This window comes from Ruditapes philippinarum, unplaced genomic scaffold (genome assembly GCF_026571515.1).
Source record: "Ruditapes philippinarum isolate M1 unplaced genomic scaffold, ASM2657151v2 ctg280_1_1_1_1, whole genome shotgun sequence".
Classification (NCBI taxonomy): domain Eukaryota; kingdom Metazoa; phylum Mollusca; class Bivalvia; order Venerida; family Veneridae; genus Ruditapes; species Ruditapes philippinarum.
In genome coordinates this window covers 213236-233060 of record NW_026858315.1, presented here as the reverse complement: position 1 = coordinate 233060, position 19825 = coordinate 213236, and the positions used below count along the sequence as shown (strand labels likewise).

At 32.5% G+C, this 19825-nt stretch overlaps 1 protein-coding gene across 1 annotated transcript in view; it reads left to right on the top strand.

Annotated features, from left to right (window-relative positions):
* LOC132752787 (uncharacterized) overlaps positions 1 to 19825 on the top strand; it is a 59335-nt gene that overhangs the window by 9006 nt on the left and 30504 nt on the right. Inside the window, exons 3-4 of the mRNA XM_060743172.1 lie at positions 13695 to 14201; positions 15511 to 15703. Of these exons, the coding sequence (XP_060599155.1) occupies positions 13695 to 14201; positions 15511 to 15703 (700 nt within the window). The remainder of the gene's footprint in view (positions 1 to 13694; positions 14202 to 15510; positions 15704 to 19825) is intronic.

Genomic DNA, 19825 nt, shown 5'->3' with positions numbered 1-19825 from the left:
TGCTTTGAAACTGACCATACTTGTTTACCATCACGACCTTCATCAACAGACAAGAGGACATAACTCTGTCAAGGTTTTTGACAGAATTATGCCCCTTTTTGACTTAGAAAATACATTGAATATGGGTAAAATCCACTTATTGCCTTAACCCTTTGAGATATTGCTTTGAAACTTTTAATGCTATTTCACATCATTACCCCCATCTGTACGCAAGAGAAGGTAACTCTGTCAAGGATTTGTTTTAAAAATATTGCAGACTGATAGACTTCCATGAATTGGCTTTTACCAGTAAATCATATAACTTATATTCAGTTTCGTGATGCTACACTGTGCTTACATACAGAAATTAGGAGCATTCGAAGATAGTGAGAATGAATGTGTTCAACGAGATGCCCCAATTGGTAAAAATATACTCAATGTCACGATTTCATGAACATTTAGCATGACATTAAATAATGAATTGAACTTCCTTCATGTAATTCAAATATCAGTTTACAACGCATTATCTACATAGTGGACCCACGAAAAGTAACCAGTCACCCACAGCCTGTGTGAAAGAGATCCACTTGTGACCAACTGACAACATCTAAAAAAGCTTGATAAAATTTATCTATTACTTGTATTATAAGGTAACTATAATACTTTCACATACAAAGTCAAATCTATATATTATGATGATTGTACAAAAATATACTGCTTCCTTGGCATAGATTTCTTGAAAAATTATGTTATTATGTCATTTACCAAGGTGTTCTGAGTGACGTAAAAATACCTTATTCTCTCAAAGTGGGTTTAATACTATTAAATTTATTTAAGGCTCAACTCAGTTTTTTTTTCTTTCTTACCAGCCCTCTTTTGACTTAAACATTTCAAACTTTGCTGCAGTGTTCAAGGGTATCACACAATTCAGTAAAATAATTCTTCACTAAATATCTTAATGCTCATGGCCATTGTTCACTTTAAAAATACAGAGATTCTTGTATTGCCTTTTACTGCAAAAACTTTTTTTATTGGCAAGCAATAAAAAAGTCGAGCGCGCTGTCTTACGGACAGCTCTTGTTTAATTATTTCCTTACATTTAGTTATAGAATGTAAAGCTCCTGTGGTTTTACATACTAGTTTTATACAATCATGTTGAAGTTTTGTAAATGGCTAATTTAATTGAGTTTCACCTAAATTAATACATGTACTAATAATTGTGTACGTTATAATAAAGAATTACTTCCAGCAATAATTGATTTAGATTTTTTGCTTCCTGTGTCTTGTTTATTGTTTTCATGAATATAATAGGATGTAATATAGTGGTGACAAAACTAGGTCAATTCATAAATGACATCATTACTTTGTTTGGTATATTATGATATCAAATTTGTGTTAAGTCAGTTACATCAAGTTAAGGTTACTATATGTGACTTTTTGCAATATGAACAGTGTGAACCACTGTGACATCAAGATATATTGATGTTATTGAAATCAGTTTAAAATTTAGGCTATTAAAGTGTATAAAGCTATATATCTATTGCAAAAATTATTGTTTGAATTAAAAAAAAATATACTTCCAAAATGCTTGAAATAAATCCTTAAATGCAAGTAGTGCATGCACAAAATCAATGTTGCATTAAACGGAATTAAAACTTACTTAAAATAGCAAAATAATATTTTGTTCTGGAATATTTTATTCTGTTTACGCACATTATTCATGTGTATAAAATAACAGAGACATTCTAATTGTTAATTACAACTTTCTTGAGCATCAACCATATTATAATGTCATCAGTATTTCTAGAGTTATGCCCCTTTTCCATATAAAAATAATGAAAATATGAGGTATAATTTAAAATTTGAATATCTTTAGCATTCACAATCATAAAGTTATTTCTTCATATTGAGAAGTGAACTGAGTTAAACAGCCATAAGTTATGGCCAATAACATGTTTAAGTTGTTACTCTTAGAGGAAGAGCTTTAACACTGCATTCTATCCTCTTGTTAAATACTTGTGTTTTGTCAAGACCAATTAACTCAACAATATTAATGGAGGTATATGATAACTTTAAACTTCAAAGATGCATAGATCTTATCAAGAAGAATTGCAAATAGTGCCCACTGCCAAAGAACCATGAGTCTTTTTTGCAGTATTTTAGAGTTATTGGCCATTGTATTTAATTTGACACTTAATTGGTTTTTGTCCTCCATCTTCATAACCAGCTTTAAAGGGAGACACAGGCAAAATTTTCATGTCTTAGTTTTGGATTTTTCATTCATTATTCTGTTAATGCCCCCAAAATAAATACATTAGACAGTCAAAAGAACAAAACTTTTCTCAGTATGAAAAATAAAATGGTGGTTTCCTAACTTGACCCGCGTGGGTCAGGTTAGAGCACTAGGATTTCACAAAAGTTGTCACGGTGAACTCTGGAAACGTTAAAGTACATGTCAAATGAATTATTTTAGACTTGTTTCAATCCTACAATATCCACAATATCTTTTATTGTAACTTCAAGGGCTTATTCAAGTGACATGACTTGTTTTAAAACTATTCGGTGATTTTATTGGCGTCTAAATTTTGTTCAATAAAATAGATCTGTTTACGCTTCAAACCCAAAATATGTAGAATTTAAACAGAAATTTATGCTGGAACTTTAAGAAATGTCATTTTAGCGTGATTTGAGTACATAAGATCATTTTGATAGTTTTGTCATTATTTTGCCTGAATATCCCTTTAATGTGTAAGTTAATTGTAATGAATCAATAAACCTAATGCACAATACATGTAAACTGTTTTGTTCATCTAGGATCTGAACATTCAAAATAAAGAAAACATTGAGCTGCACTGGAATGGGCATCCAGTAATCAAGTTCTGCAACTAGGGTCAATGAGAACTTCTTGTTTTTAGCTCACCTTGCACAAAGTGCAGGTGAGCTTTTAGGATGGCCAACCAAATGGCGTCCGTCGTCTGTCGTCCGTCCACATTTTAAATATTCTAAGGACATCTTCTATGATACCGCAAGTCCAATGTTAATGAAACTTGGCAGGAATACTCTTTGTATGAAGCTCTATCAAGATTGTTCAAAAAATTCCATTTCATGCAGAACTCTGGTTGCCATGGCAACCGAAAGTAAAATCTTTAAATATCTTCTTTTAAAGAACCGTAAGAGCTAGAGCTTAGATATTTGGCATGAAACATCTTCTAATGAGTGTCTACCAAGTTTGTTCAAATAAAAGCCCTAGGGTCAAAATTGGCCCCGCCCCAGGGGGTCATTGATTTTCCCTATATGCATATAGTAAAAACTTAAAAATCTTCTTTTAAAGAACCCAAAGAGCTAGAGCTAAGATATTTGGCATGAAACATCTTCTAGTGAGTGTCTACCAAGTTTGTTCAAATAAAAGCCCTGGGGTCAAAATTGGCCCTGCCCCAGGGGGTCATTGATTTTCCCTATATGCATATAGTAAAAACTTAAAAAATCTTCTTTTAAAGAACTGTAAAAGCTAGAGCTTAGATATTTGGCATGAAACATCTTCTAGTGAATGTCTACCAAGTTTGTTCAAATAAAAGCCCTGGGGTCAAAATTGGTCCTGCCCCAGGGGGTCATTGATTTTCCCTATATGCATATAGTAAAAACTTAAAAAATCTTCTTTTAAAGAACCCAAAGAGCTAGAGCTAAGATATTTAGCATGAAACATCTTCTAATGAGTGTCTACCAAGTTTGTTCAAATAAAAGCCCTGAGGTCAAAATTGGCCCTGCCCCAGGGGGTCATAGATTTTCCCTATATGCATATAGTAAAAACTTAAAAAATCTTCTTTTAAAGAACCCAAAGAGCTAGAGCTAAGATATTTGACATGAAATATCTTCTAGTGAGTGTCTACCAAGTTTGTTCAAATAAAAGCCCTGGGGTCAAAATTGGCCCCGCCCTGGGGGGTCATTGATTTTCCCTATATGCATATAGTAAAAACTTAAAAAATCTTCTTTTAAAGAACCGTAAGAGCTAGAGCTTAGATATTTGGCATGAAACATCTTCTAGTGAATGTCTACCAAGTTTGTTCAAATAAAAGCCCTGGGGTCAAAATTGGCCCCGTCCCAGGGGGTCATTGATTTTCCCTATATGCATATAGTAAAAACTTAAAAAATCTTCTTTTAAAGAACCCAAAGAGCTAGAGCTAAGATATTTAGCATGAAACATCTTCTAATGAGTGTCTACCAAGTTTGTTCAAATAAAAGCCCTGGGGTCAAAATTGGCCCTGCCCCAGGGGGTCATTGATTTTCCCTATATGCATATAGTAAAAACTTAAAAAATCTTCTTTTAAAGAACTCAAAGAGCTAGAGCTAAGATATTTAGCATGAAACATGTTCTAATGGGTGTCTACCAAGTCTGTTCAAATAAAAGCCCTGGGGTCAAAACTGGCCCTGCCCTGGGGGTCATTGATTTTCCTTATATGTGTATAGCAAAAACTTAAAAATCTTCTTTGAAAAAACCCAAATAGCTTGAGTTTAAATATTATACATGAAACATCTTTAAGTAAATATCTACAAAGTTTGTTCAAATAAAAGCCCGGGGTCGAAACTGGCCCTGCCCCAGGGGTGTCATTGTTTTTAACTATATGTGTATAGTAAAAACTTAAAAATCTTCTTTTAAAAAACCCAATGAGCTAGAACTTAGATGTTTAGCATGAAACATCTTCTTATGGGTGTCTACCAAGTCTGTTCAAATAAAAGCTCTTGGGTAAAAATTGACCCGGGGGGGGGGGGGCTATATACAGGTGAGCGACCTCAGGGCCATCATGGCCCTCTTGTTTACTCAATGTCAGATGCATTGTAAAAGTTGTTTATTATAGGGCACACACACATTGTTTAACATTGTATTAACTTGAGTGAAAGTGCTTTAATATGTTTGCTTTAAGTAACATGAAATAATCCGCTGTAATAGCAAGGTCAATACTTCAGTACTTAAATTAAATCACTTTACACTTGAAAAAGAGACTTATTAGACTTTGGGATATTCATTTTGTATGAAACTGAATCATTTTTCTCAACATTTTAGGTAATATTTGAAAGAGTATTTCTACTGGAACAATTAAGCTTTAAACATAATTGAGCCGCATCACGACAAAACCAACATAATGGGTTTGCGACCAGCATGGATCCAGACCAGCCTGCGCATCTGCGCAGTCTGATCAGGATCCATGCTGTTCGCTTACCACTTCTATTACAAGCAGAGAAAATCAGATAGCGTACAGCATGGATCCTGATCAGACTGAGCGGATGCGCAGGCTGGTCTGGATCCATGCTGGTCGCAAACCCATTATGTTGGTTTTGTCTAGACACGGCTCATATATAGTTATAATGCAAAATATTTGTTTTTATGCCCCCGCCATGTAATGGCCGGGGCATATAGTGTTACCCTGTTCCGTCCTTCCGTCATTCCGTCCTTCCGTCCTTCCGTCATTCTGTCCTTCCATCATTCTGTCATTCCGTCATCATCAGTTTCCGTTCATTATCTTAGTAACGGTTGCACATATTCAACTCAAATTTGGCATATGGATATGTCATGAGAAAATACAGGTCAAGTTCGAATTTGGTCATGGTTCGATGATTTTTGGCAGAGTTATGCCCCTTTTACTTTGAAAATAATATGAAATTTTCAGTTTCCGTTCATTATCTCCCCAACGGTACAACACATTCAAATCAAATTTGACATATGGATATGTCATGAGAAAATACAGGTCAAGTTCGAATTTGGTCATGGTTCGATGATTTTTGGCAGAGTTATGCCCCTTTTACTTTGAAAATAATATGAAATTTTCAGTTTCCGTTCATAATCTCCCCAACGGTACAACACATTCAACTCAAATTTGACATATGGATATGTCATGAGAAAATACAGGTCAAGTTTGAATTTGGTCATGGTTTGATGATTTTTGGCAGAGTTATGCCCCTTTTACTTTGAAAATAATATGAAATTTTCAGTTTCCGTTCATAATCTCCCCAATGGTAAAACACATTCAACTCAAATTTGACATATGGATATGTCATGAGAAAATACAGGTCAAATTCGAATTTGATCATGGTTCGATGATTTTTGGCAGAGTTATGCTCCTTTTACTTTGAAAATGATATGAAATTTTCAGTTTCTGTTTATTATCTCCCCAACAGTACAACACATTCAACTCAAATTTGACATATGGATATGTTATTGGAATGCCCAGGCAAAGTTCGAATTTGGTCATGGTTCAATAATGTTTAGCAGAGTAATGCCCCTTTCACTTTGAAAATAATATAAAATTTACAGTTTCTGTTCATTATCTACCCAACAGTGTTACATATTCAACTCAAATTTGACACATTGGTATGTCAAAGGAATGGGCAGGTCAAGTTGGAATTTGGTCATGGTTCGATGATTTTTTGGCAGCGTTATGTCCCTTTCACTTTTAAAATAATATAGATATACTTAGGAAAAAGCATCTTTTTTAAGTTTGAATTTGGTCATGGTTCAATGATTTTGAACAAAGTTATCTGTCTTGAATGTTGGAAAAAATCTTAAACTTTCAGTTTCAGCACTCATACTTTTGTGGACGTGTATGTAGCCATTATTTTGGCTACAAATATGAAATATGCTATTTTCAAAAGGTTAAGACTGAATAATTTCAGTGCCTTGAACATTGTATGAAAATGGTTTGTGTAAACGTTGAAAAGTTTTAAGGGCTTTGAACTTAAAATGAAAACAATAATTTGTGCAAACAAATTTGGAACTAAATATTATAACATCTGAAATTTTGGCTGCATGCGGGGGCATCCGTGGCATGATGACACATTTCTAGTTATAGAATATATTTTTAAGTTTAACCCAGAGTCTGTTTTGCAGAGTTAACTCTGAATTATTATGATGTCATTTATAGATAAGAATAAATATATAGTACATACAGGGTGAGTTCAGTTTAAGATATAACTGAATTGAACTGAAAGGTGTTTGGCACGTTGATTGGTCACGTAACCCCCCTCCCTTTTACCCACTCTACAATATAACCCTCCTACCTCTCCAAAAACAATGTAAACTGCAGTATTTTTCATTTCGATTATGTTTTAATAAAATTTTGATATATGCTTTTAATTCAATTTCCTTCATTCCCTGCAAAATAATAAAAAATGATACAGAATTGCTATATATTTTAAAGTAAAGATATGGTTTTGGCAAAACAATGTGTTACAAACTTCAAAGCAATACCTTGGGTCAAAACCACCTCACATGCTGGAGCTGAGATATGCATAGTCTAATAGACATAATTAATGGTGGCTGAAATTCTTATGCCTCAGCCATTAAAGGAAACCCTTCAGCCACAAGGAGAAATTAAAGCTGTACAAAGCAGTATTTAATTTTATTACTTATTTTTATTAGCTCGACTATTCGCAGAATAATCGAGCTAATGCAGTCACCCATTTGTCGGCGTCGGCGTCGGCGTCCCTGTGGTTAAGTTTTTGTATGTAAGCTGGTATCTCCATAACTACTGAAGGGAATGGATTGAAACTTCACACACTTGTTCTCTGTGATTATCTAAGATGATAGGCACAAGTCCCATAACTCTGAGTTGCTTTTTTTCATAATTATGCCCCTTTTTCGACTTAGAAATTCTTGGTTAAGTTTTTGTATGTAAGCTGGTATCTCCATAACTACTGAAGGGAATGGATTGAAACTTCACACACTTGTTCTCTGTGATTATCTAAGATGATTGGTACAAGTCTCATAACTCTGATTTGCTTTTTTACATAATTATGCCCCTTTTTCGACTTAGAAATTCTTGGTTAAGTTTTTGCGTGTAAGCTGGTATCTCCATAACTACTGATGGGAATGGATTGAAACTTCACACACTTGTTCTCTGTGATTATCTAAGATGATTGGCACAAGTCCCATAACTCTGATTTGCTTTTTTACATAATAATGCCCCTTTTTCGACTTAGAAATTCTTGGTTCAGTTTTTGTGTGTAAGCTTGTATATCCATTACTACTGAAGGAATGTATTGAAACTTGAAGGGTTTGTACCTTTTCGGACAATTTTATGTATTCATATAGGTAAGCATTATTATACTCAATGAAACACCCTTGTGACAAATTTTCGAATAGTCGAGCGTTACTGTCCTCCGACAGTTCTTGTTGAAATATACATTTTAACTTGAAACTTTTACTTTTTAGCTTAAAATGATTACATTTTAACTTCTATGAACTAGAACCTAACAATTGCCTTATTACCTCAATTTACCTTATTGAAACTCATTAAAAATTCATTTGAAGTATAGCTACATGATTTGATCAAGGAGCACAGTAAATTGTAGCACCTGTATTATTATTAATAGTTTTCAAATAATCGGGGAGAGGCACTTATAATAATTGGAATTATATATACTTTTTCTGATTAATATTTTACAGGTAAGGTCTTTTTGGATGAATATATTGAATCTTTTATTGACCTTTGACAAATAAGTGACAGTTTTGTACAATATTTTCAGATCTGAATAAAAATCATTTTCTAATTTTAAATCAAAACTTTTAAAATCATATTATGAACAGAACTGAAAAAATAGACACATCTATACATGTATTATGTTGAATATATGAAATGATATATGACTGTATAAATATAAGAATTTAATTCAGATTTGTCTTCTTTGAGGAAATCCTAATATTAGGCAGTTATATTTCATAATATTTTTGCAGTATAAAAAGAAGTATGAGAAAATAAAAACTTTTATTACAATATAGTCACTGGTTGGTAATTCAGTTTGCAATTTTTGTTTTATATAAATAGACAATATTTAGTTGGTATTTAGAATTTGCTCTTTATGTCAATTTAGCTCTTAGACCAGGTTTTAACCACTAAGGTCACAGGCCACATTAGTCAGTTGTACTACTTTGATATATATTTAAAGGAGCTCAGGACTGTGAGGTTCAAAAGCCAAAAGTCCTAAAATTTAAGAAAATCTTACATACATCAACTCAAAGTGGTAAAACATAAAAAGATAAGAAATTTATCAAAATTTGAATTGAATATCAATATCTTGAGTGTGAATTTTAGCCCAGTTTTAGTAAAATTAACCCCATCTGGTGCAATTTTTAGTCTGATTTTAATAAAAATGTTTCAACACCTTATGCTTTTAGGTCACATTGCACAATAAAATTGACTATAATGGAATAAAGGAGTTTGAAAATGATCTGAAATGTTTGCAGACAAATTTCTTTTTAAAGACCATAAAAATCTTGAATAAAAAATTACAGCCCTGTCAGGTAAAAAAATATCAGTGGAGACCCTGTAAAACTCTGATTATATATAATACCAAGGTAAAAATAATAATGTTGATCATATTTTAATGACAAATAATAAGTTTTGCTATTATAAATTTATTCCTAAAACAATAAAGCAGCCCTATAAGGTACTGTGACGCTGCATATGTCTAAGGATCACTTTTTTATCTGTGATTATAAAGATGATAAAAAAAAAACCTGATCTGCTGACCTACATGTTGTCAACAAATTCTATTATGTATCAAAAGTTAAGGAGAAGGTAAGCACCAAAAATATTCACAGTGCAGATTTAAGAGTCTTCAAAAAGAAAAAGATTTTTTTCTTCAACATTTTTCATAAGATATGAAGATCACTTAAATTGATCATTTAAAAACTTGTTAAAATATCTACAGTTTATATTACGACTGGCCTATAATAACCTCAACGTATTTATCGAACTGGCATGAATCCAAAGTCAACAAGTTAAAGAAAATATATTCAATAAAATTTTCCTTCCTTAAAACTATATTGATATGTCTGTTTCAAATTGCTATATTATCTCTTATTCAGAGACTCAGAGCCCTGATTTACATAAGTGTGTTGTCACTTTATTGCTCTAACTTTCCATTTAACAACTTGCCCAAATTAAGACTGTAAGGCCGTATTTTAAGATAAAATTTTACCTTGCATATATTGATATTGACAGCTTTTATGATTTATCTTATTGTTATTATTTATGAAAAGTTTAAACAGTTAGAGTGCTGAGATTAGTTCATTTTGTAAAGTATTCAGAAAGCATTGACTTTCAAAGCTGTGCTGTAACACTGGGCTCTTAGAATGATCCCCTTATGTATACTTATATGTAAATTGATTCAAACCTTAGTTGCAAAATAATGTTAGAAAAAAAAGTATAAAAAAAGTGTCCAATTTTATTTGAAGTTGTGATTTTATTTCCAGTAAGAATCATCAAAACCTCAAATTTTATTATCCATGTGTTGTCTTATTTTTATTGACATAATTATTCACTGCATTGTTTTTAAAGCAATTATTAAGTTGATATAATATTCATAGGACATTGAAAATTACTCAACTTAGCAAATCAAATGACTGTTTTACATCTTCATATGAAATAGTAGATTTTGTTAATCATTCATTATCAAGCTCCACTTTTCAAAGAAAAACGTGGAGCTATTGCCATGACCCTCTTGTCTGTGTCGGCATTCAGGTGTCAGTGTCAGAGTAGTTTAACCTTTTCCATTTTCTCAGAAACTATAAAAGCTACATCACTGTGGTATTCTATTCAGTCTTGGCATACATGTTTATTTTCATGAAAGGACACCATTTTAAAAGGGCAGATGATCCAAAAATTAATTTTTGCAAAGGGATGTCCCTATTTCAACTAAGACTTTTATTTAGCCTTTGGTTTACCTTTTTGTTAAAGTCGTAACTATCAAAATTTATAATTCACTTCAAACTTGATATACATGTTCACTATCAAAATATAACAACATTTCAGAAGGGCAGATAAATGTAAAATTTATTTTCTCAAAAACCATTGACTTCAAACTTGAAATATCTGGTGACTATCAAGGGCAGGCCAGTCTGATAAGCCCATTCGCTGGGTTATGCCTCCTTTTCTTTGTTGCTTTTATTTACTATCAAGCACTGAGAAGAGTGTAAAGAAACGAAAGAATAGCTGTTCTTACTGACACCCACTGGGTGGTACAGCTGCTGCATCTACATCAAATCTTGGTTAAGTTTTTATGTATAGTTAAATATGTTTTCACTGACCCCTTATGATATCATCCACATATTCACTTGGTCAATGAAATGTTATATTTGTTTATGATCATTTGTTGTTACTAAGTTATATGATCAGTGTCTATTCTAGGATTCGAAAAATAGGGGGGATTTGTTATCGAAAAGTGAGAATTTATTACATTTGATGATCTGTTTCCTTCTTTCTCTATGTAAAACTCTGAGATCTATTTACCTACAAAGTTTCTTGTTGATACCTGTTATGGTTTCCGAGTTATGTCCCTGACAAAGTTTAAAATGTAAAAATGAATAAAGGGCAATAACTCCAAAATAATGTTAGGAAGAGTAACATTTCTTGTGCACTGCACATCTACCTATTGAGGTCTATCTACCTACAAAGTTTCATGTTAAAATCTCTTATAATGATAGGTTCTTTTGCATTGCACTTCTACCCAATGAGGTCTATCGACCTACAAAGATTCATGTTGATATCTCTGATAATTTTAGAGTAACATCCCGGACAAAGTTTAAAGTGCTAAAATAATTAAAAAGCAATAACTCCAAAATTTGGGAAAGCAGAGTTACGGTTCTTACGCACTGCACATCAGTTCTATTCATTGAGATCTATCTACCTACAAAGTTTCATGTTGATATCTCTTATAATTATCGAGTTATGTCTCGAACAAGATTTTTCTAAAAGGGGAGATAATTCAAAAACGGGGCTGTGCCTCAATGTCCTCTACCACTGTGTGAAGTTTAAACAAATTATCTCCAAGGGTTTTTAAGTTATGCTTCGGACAAGACAACGGATGTTCTAACAGGAGAGTAATAATGTGGCTACTCTATTGTTCTCTCTATTGTTCTTTTTAGCCACACAAAAGAAAATAGCCACATAAAAGCATTAAGAAAGAGAAAGAACAGTTACCTATTGTCCCTCTATCCACATAATTACTGTCCTGTGAGTGCGGATGGACAGAAGGACAGACAGACGGACAAGGTGGCGACTATTTTTTCTTCCTTTGGGAAGCATAAAAATACCTGCCTTTTCTGCATGACTCACTCACTCACACAGTAGAAATATGGTGATATACTGCAAAATCAGTCATTTAAATGGCACATAACGTAAATTTCTTTTCTTAAAATCTTAGTACATATTTCTCTAGTTTTATTTTCTTGAAATATTTTGGCTCATCTACAGGCTTGCAGCTTTAAACTGCAATTCGTCCTCTAAGTGCTTAACTGGTTAACTCCTATTAGATTTAGAAGGTTTTAATCTGTAACTGCAATAAGGTGACGGTATTTTCTTTTGAGATCGACTTTCTTCTAAATATTTAATTTTGGTCAAAAAATTTATGTATTGATCAGCAGAAGTTCACCATGCTTTAGTTTTAAATGTTAGTGTCTGTCAGTGTCTGTTTCTTTAGAATATTTCTGTCAGATAATATTAAACGTTTGTAGAGTAATTAGTTCAATTAGTAGAACAGAGGTAAATTTTACTTGTAATACATGATTGCATAAAATATTTTGTCTTGTCAATATTGCCTTCAGACAGTTTTCTTAACTGAGTTAATAGTACTAAATACCATTAAATTAGTGCAGTAAGGAGTTAATGCCAATTAAAAATTTAACAGCAGTTAACCCGTTACAGCACTAAGGTGACGATAATAAACCCTAATATAAAAGAGAAATTTGTTTCAATCTTTTTTTTATGAAATATTATTACCCATTCTCAGGTCATATTGTTATTGATTCTGGCTATATTTCTTGTTAGCTTTTACAATCAATACGTATTTCAAATGACAATGTTTGTTAATTCCGTTTGTTGACGTGACTGTTGTTCCTAGAAACGATAAAACCACATCGAACAGTGTATATGATAATGTGTTCCGAAGTCAGGACCATGACGATAAAATCAATCTTTATTAAAGAGCAGACGGGAAAACCTTAAAGTGAATGAGCTGGCCATTCATCTATATTTCTCTTTGACTATAATGGGATTAGTTTTTATATTGAAAATACAGGATTCTTTGTGAAGCTTTTCTGAAACAAGAAAAAGCAATTTATAAGTTTATATAAATCCTTTGTTGCTTCATTGTTCAATATAAATTAATTATTTGAAGCTTAAAGATCGTAAAAATATCTGACAACAGATACCCATAATTAAATGATAATTTCCAATTTATGAAAGAAATTACTGGTTTTATAAAGAAAAAGATATGTTTTGTGACCTTTTATGATATACATGTATTATAATCAAGGTTATGATATAAGTTTCAACAGTCATCTGAAATAGTATAAATAGTGCTCAAAGTACTAGTAATTGCACATATTTGAATTTTGAAATTTACTTTTTACTTGTAAATCCTGCTTAGGTGATATTTGACGAAATGATTATGAAGTAATAAAATTACTTGCATGTCATGGGTACCTCAGAAGAGTTAAAATAAAGTTTAAATGCAGCATAGACAGTTTTAAAGTAACTGTTTAACAAACCCTACAAATTGTGCAATAAAAATATGTTGTGTGAATTAACATACAGAATTAAGCATAATTATAAACATCAAATTGCCATTAAAATTACATAATAGTGATAGTTCTTACAGTAACTTCATCCTTAATTTTTATTACCTTAAAGGCATATAACATGATTATTTCTTTATATTTGCAGGCCACAAATGCAGAACCAATTTCCGTCAAAATATGAGCAGCTCCCGGGCATAGGTGGGGAGACACCGCGAGCACATAATGACAACCAGCTTGCGCTGAGAAGCGGCAGAAAGAGCAGCCCTGGTAACGCGCGTGGCAGAGAAACCATGGATAATGACACTGAAGAGCGCGTGAGGCAGCTTGAAATGCGCCTAGGGGTTTCAGAAAAATCTAATCGCGCTTTATTGGAAGAAGTTTTACGGTTACAGAATGACTTACGTAATACTTCGAAACGAAGTGAAGACGTTCTGCGCGAGGAACGAGATTCTAGACAACAGTTGTCAGAAGCAATTAAAATAAGCAATGAACTTATCTCGCAACTTAGTATGCGAATTAAAGAGACTGAAGATAAGATTGAAGATGAGAAGGAGTCGCTAAATGCTTTGTTCAGTCATACAAAAAATGTGGAGAAAAGTGTTGTACATAGTCAACAAGAAATACAAAACAGAAGAGATGCTCAACAGTTGAAGTAAGTATTAACTTGTTATATTTGAGTATATTATTCCATGTCGGCCATATCTGGAAATTTTGTTATGTTTCTGGAATCATTTGAGTTGACTTATACCTTGCAATTACAACTTAACTGTCCATAAACTGGCTCAAATCTTGTCTGCAACATTTTTGCAGCTTTGGGCATTCTTTAGGGATTCTTTTTTTTCTCTACTATATTGTACTTGGCATGTAATTTAAAGTAGTAAATTTTTGCATTAAGGACAAGAGTTGGAAGCAGAATTAATGATGCATACCAAAAAGGCAGCAACACTATGGCCTCCCATGCCATGACGTGTCTCGCATCTTTTTGATTTTGCTGAATGCAGAACCAAAATTTTTAAAGTGAAGACTACTCACAATGTTTTCTGTATGACAAGTTCATTATTAAATAAACTAAATGTGGGATCCTATCTTTATGTCATACCAGAATTGTCAATAATTTATCATGCAATCAATTTAAATATAACTTTTCCTTCCTGCTTTCATTTCTGCATAAACAATTTATTGATATATTGTCAATATTTATCAGCTGATATCAACATGTCAATTAACCATAACTGAATTAATCACCAATCAATATCAACTATCGCATATATGATAATATACCTTTTCTGCATTTAAAATAGACAATCATATACACTGAATATATTTAGCATATGTCTTATCATTTTGAATTTCATAAATATTCAAATACCTACTTCTGTCTTTGAACTTTGAAGTAATTATGTTTTTTGCTCAGAGAAACTGACGGCTTGCATTTCTGGTAGCAGTTGAATGTGAGAAGCTTTTATTCAGTGCTAATGCATGTAAAACACCTCGGATAAAGGCAAAATACACCTAAAGTACATGTAGACAATCATTGATGAAAGCATATCTGGCCAAGAGGTTAAGGTCATTGACTTAAAACCTTTTGCCCCTTACCGCTGTGGGTTTAAATCCTATGTTGGCGCAATGTAAAACCCAAACTCCCACCCCCACCCCCGCCTCCAAAAAAAAATGAAAGCATATTGTCTTGCATACAGAAATTGAAGTTTTGAGACATATTTATCACTTTCAATTTCATAGAAATATTATGTCTTTGATATTCACAAACTGTTGCCATGAAATGATTATTTTCTAAATTCAAACACTGTATTGGTTATAGGTCTAAAATTATTAGAAACTTCTGTTCTGCCTTCAGTTGTTTTAAATATATATAAATAGATTCATTATTAACAATTCTTTGATAACTGAATATCATTTTCATCAACCAGAGAAGTCTAATAATTTTGATTTAACTTTCAAAGACTTCAGGAGTTAAGATCAGAGCTGAACGAGACAAAATCATCACGAAACACGTTAGAGCAAGCCACGTACACGTTGTCGGAGGAGTTGAGGTCATTGAAGAGCCGTATGGAGAACCAGCAGGCCGAGTTTACACACATGATATCCGACGTCCGTAACCGGGCACGAAAACTCGAGGAGGAGAATAGAATTCATGTAAGATTGATACTGTTTGAATACAGTAACAGGATGATGATAAAAAAAATCTAGGCTTAAATCAAGAGATTTTGTCATAAAAATTTCAGAATTTAAAGTTAATTGTTGAAGAAAATATAGAAAAAATAGCACATACACAATAAGCTTTGGAAACCCAACAGACCTACATTTAATTTGATTTTCATTTTCTTCACTAAGCAAATTTCAATGTACTTCTTAGAGACAAATGTAACAGTGATTTTTTTCTCTAATAATTATGTGGTCAACAAACGGGTTATGAGCTTAGTCTATAAAGCAGACTTGTCTTAGCTCAGTAGCAGAATGTAAGGCATACAAGCAGATTAGCAAGATGTGATCGTAGTTACATGTTTTTTTTGACAATTTGACAACAGTACATTAATTTTGTATTTCTGATGTCATTTTCCTCTACTGCCTTTTCAAATAATTTTTATTAAAAAGTTGGCATTATTTGAAAAACTCAGAAACAGTTAAACTGATACAGAAGTCAGGAACATTTGTAACTGCATGTACCAGAGTCTTTAGTATAATTATGTAGGATATTACAAAAAAAAAAAAAACACCCAAAAACAACAGTCAGGTGGTAATTATAAAAGACTGCATTTTAGACAATTTTTATCTGAAGGAAAGGGATGTTTCCAAACAGATAATGTTTCTTTCTTTCTTTCTTTCTTTCTTTCTTTCTTTCTTTCTTTCTTTCTTTCTTTCTTTCTTTCTTTCTTTCTTTCTTTCTTCTTTCTTTCTTTCTTTTATAATTTGAAAGTAATTAATTTTACTTGTCACATTGATATATGATTTCATATTTTACCAGTTCAGACATGTAAGTGTATGGCACATTTTGAAGTTCAGGGTCAAGTTTGTGTTTCTTCTACATTTCCTCTTATCCTTAACCTGCCAGAACAGAAAGTGATTTGCCTTTTGCCACCTGAGCACAATAGTGCTTGGCTCAATTGGCACATCCTGTCACCTCATTGCAATAATAGGTTAACTTCTATTAAATTATATTAGGAGTTAACCTTATACTGCACTTAATACAGGAGACGAAATTTTTATTTTATGCATTCTTACCAGGCACTATCAACTTAAGAATATTTTCATCTTGATATGATATCCCAAAAAGTGAAAATGGATTACATAGTTCCAGAAAAAGAAAGCAGGATAAGAGTGAAGGGGTGTTAAGGTTTATTTACTATGTGCACTAAGAGACATTATTATACATGTATTCTGCAGGGTAAACACTATAAATCTTTTTAGCAAACAATCTGGATTTAATTTAGAGCATTATGTTGTCTGAATTTCAAATGCTAAAAAAAATTGTATGTCACACCTGAAGATTTTTATAAAATTTAAAGGCATCACATATAATCATAATTCAGTCTGCACTTGATAAAACTGTTAAACTTGGTTTTATTTCAACAAAAATAAGTCAACTTAAGTTTCTGTAAAAGTTCATAAAGTTACTGGAAAATAAATGTTTGAGCAATCTATTTGCACACACATTATTTTGTTTACACAGGTTTTCTCTCCAGTTACTGATGTAAAGTAATAAATAAGCAGCAATTTTGTGTTTTAATCTAAGCATTTATCACCCAATGACATTTAAATTTATTGAAAGTCTACATGCAATTACTTAATTATTTCAAGTACTAATTATTGGCAACTGCTTATGGTACACCAACCATGTTTTGGAATGAGTTCTATGATTTCAATAATATGAGAGAAGTATGACTAGGTTTTTAGCTTTTTTTTGCTCCAATACCTGAGATTGTGACAGTAAAAATGCATGGCAAAGATTTACTTTTTTGAGGCCCCAACTGAGTAACGGCCCGTTTATTTCCCCATTGTAGGTATGAGGGGGTCAGGGTCATCCCCATCATATCTTACAATATTTGTATGTATGTACAAAATTTTCTATATAAATTTAATTAATATTAATTTCTATATAATTTTTTTTCTCAATAATCAAGTAATTGTATTATTATTTTATCAAGTTTTTCAATAAATGCAAAGTTGCCATATAATAATAATACTTTCTGTGTGACTTAAAACCACACCCCCACCCCAAACAAATAAGAAACATGTCTAATGGCCTCATTTTAGAACCAAATCTTCAATGCAACAGATTCTACTATGTTCGTGCAGCACATGTTGACAGTAATTTGAAATCAAATTTCCTTATACATGTAATGTGTATCCCTATATTAAAAGTAGGCAGTTTCAAATTCAAAGCAGCAGAACAATTTTCCATTACATAGATTTACAATATGGTAATGGTTTGGGTCAATCTCCTAAGCAGTGATCTCCCCTTATCAGTACAGAGATCTCTGCCATCACAAACATTGAAATATCAATATTTGGATATTTATATTTTTTAGCTTTTTAATTCATTTTTCATTATTTTGTATACTTTTGATAATTTTTTGATAAAATATAACGGACGTAGGTACAAAAAGTTAAAAATAAAACAGAAAGAGAAAAATGACATTAGATTTTCTATGAAACGGTCGATATTAACATTTGAATTTCGACGTTACGTCATGTGACTTTCATCATCATGTGACGTCTGTGAAGGCAGTGATTACAATTCTTCCAAGGGAGGTTATCAGTGTGAGGAGTTTGGGTTTGGGTATGATGCAAATAGGTGATGGTGACACTGTATGATTTAATATTACAATACTGCACATTTGTAACATCGCTTTTCATTAGATTATCATGACATTTATAATATAAATTATATTAGATACTATATTATAGTTTAATATACAGGGCTGCTGCCAATTTTTGAAGAAATCTCTTTTTTTTCTCTGAAGAGGAAGTTTGGTCACTGTGTTATAAATTTGTTATAAAGATTCTAAAATGACAGGTTATATGGCCATATGTAAACAGTTGTTTGCAATATAACCTGGGCTGCTATATATAATGTATATATACCATATAACCTGTCTATAACTACTAATTATTTATTTATTGATTTTCAGTGCTTGTTGACAATTTTCCTATTTCAATCAATCATCTAGAAATTGCAATATAATGTTTTCATTATAATTATAGATTCAACAAAATTATTAAAACATTTTGTCTCTATACTTTTTTCATCCCATCACAGGAGGTAACTGTTTAATTATGGATGATTTCAAAATGCTTTTATCTCACCTAACACAACAAATGAGCCGCATCATGACAAAACCAACATAATGGGTTTGCGACCAGCATGGATCCAGACCAGCCTGCGCATCCGCGCAGTCTGATCAGGATCCATGCTGTCCGCTTACAAACCCTATAGCAAGTAGAGAAACTGATAGCGAACAGCATGGATCCTGATCAGACTGCGCGGATGCGCAGGCTGGTCTGGATCCATTCTGGTCGCAAACCCATTATGTTTGTTTAGTCGTGAAGTGGCTCAAATGATTTTATTAACTGTTGATGTAAAGGATGCTGGGATTGATTCTAAGTGATACATCAGCTATGATACATACTGATTGCATATTGTGATTGTGAAAGCCTCATTGATTTGCATGAATGCCTGCCTCTTATAATTCTCATTTATTCATTTCATATCATTTTTTTACCAACATAAGAGTTTGTTTTCACTGGTGCATAATGCTTTACCATACATTTTGTGATCTTGGGTTTTGTGGTGCTTTAAGTCCATGGCATATTTTGCATGCTATACCAACTTAAAACGCATAATTTTTTTTTGCATGCAGATTTAATCTGAATTTACCATCGAACAATGTAATTTTGCTTAAGGCTTTCTTGTTTGTGATAACTTTGTTAGGACAAAAAAAAAAAAACTATCTAATATAATTGATGGAAGCCACACTCTTTGTGGTTCAATGGGTAAAAAAACTTAGATTCACTTGCATCCCTTCATGTGAACTCAAATCCATGGATTGTGTTGGATAATCAGATTCTGTTCAGCTGGTACTGAGCACTTTAAATTAAATGAGTAATGAGTCTAAAGTTTCTTGCTGAAGGAAACAGTGGCTTGCCCTTGGTAGGGTAAATTGAACTCATCCCGTTAGCAATCCTAAGACTACTTGTCTGACATGTTAGCCATTTGGCCATGCCACTGTGACAAACATTTAGTCATTCATTGAGGTC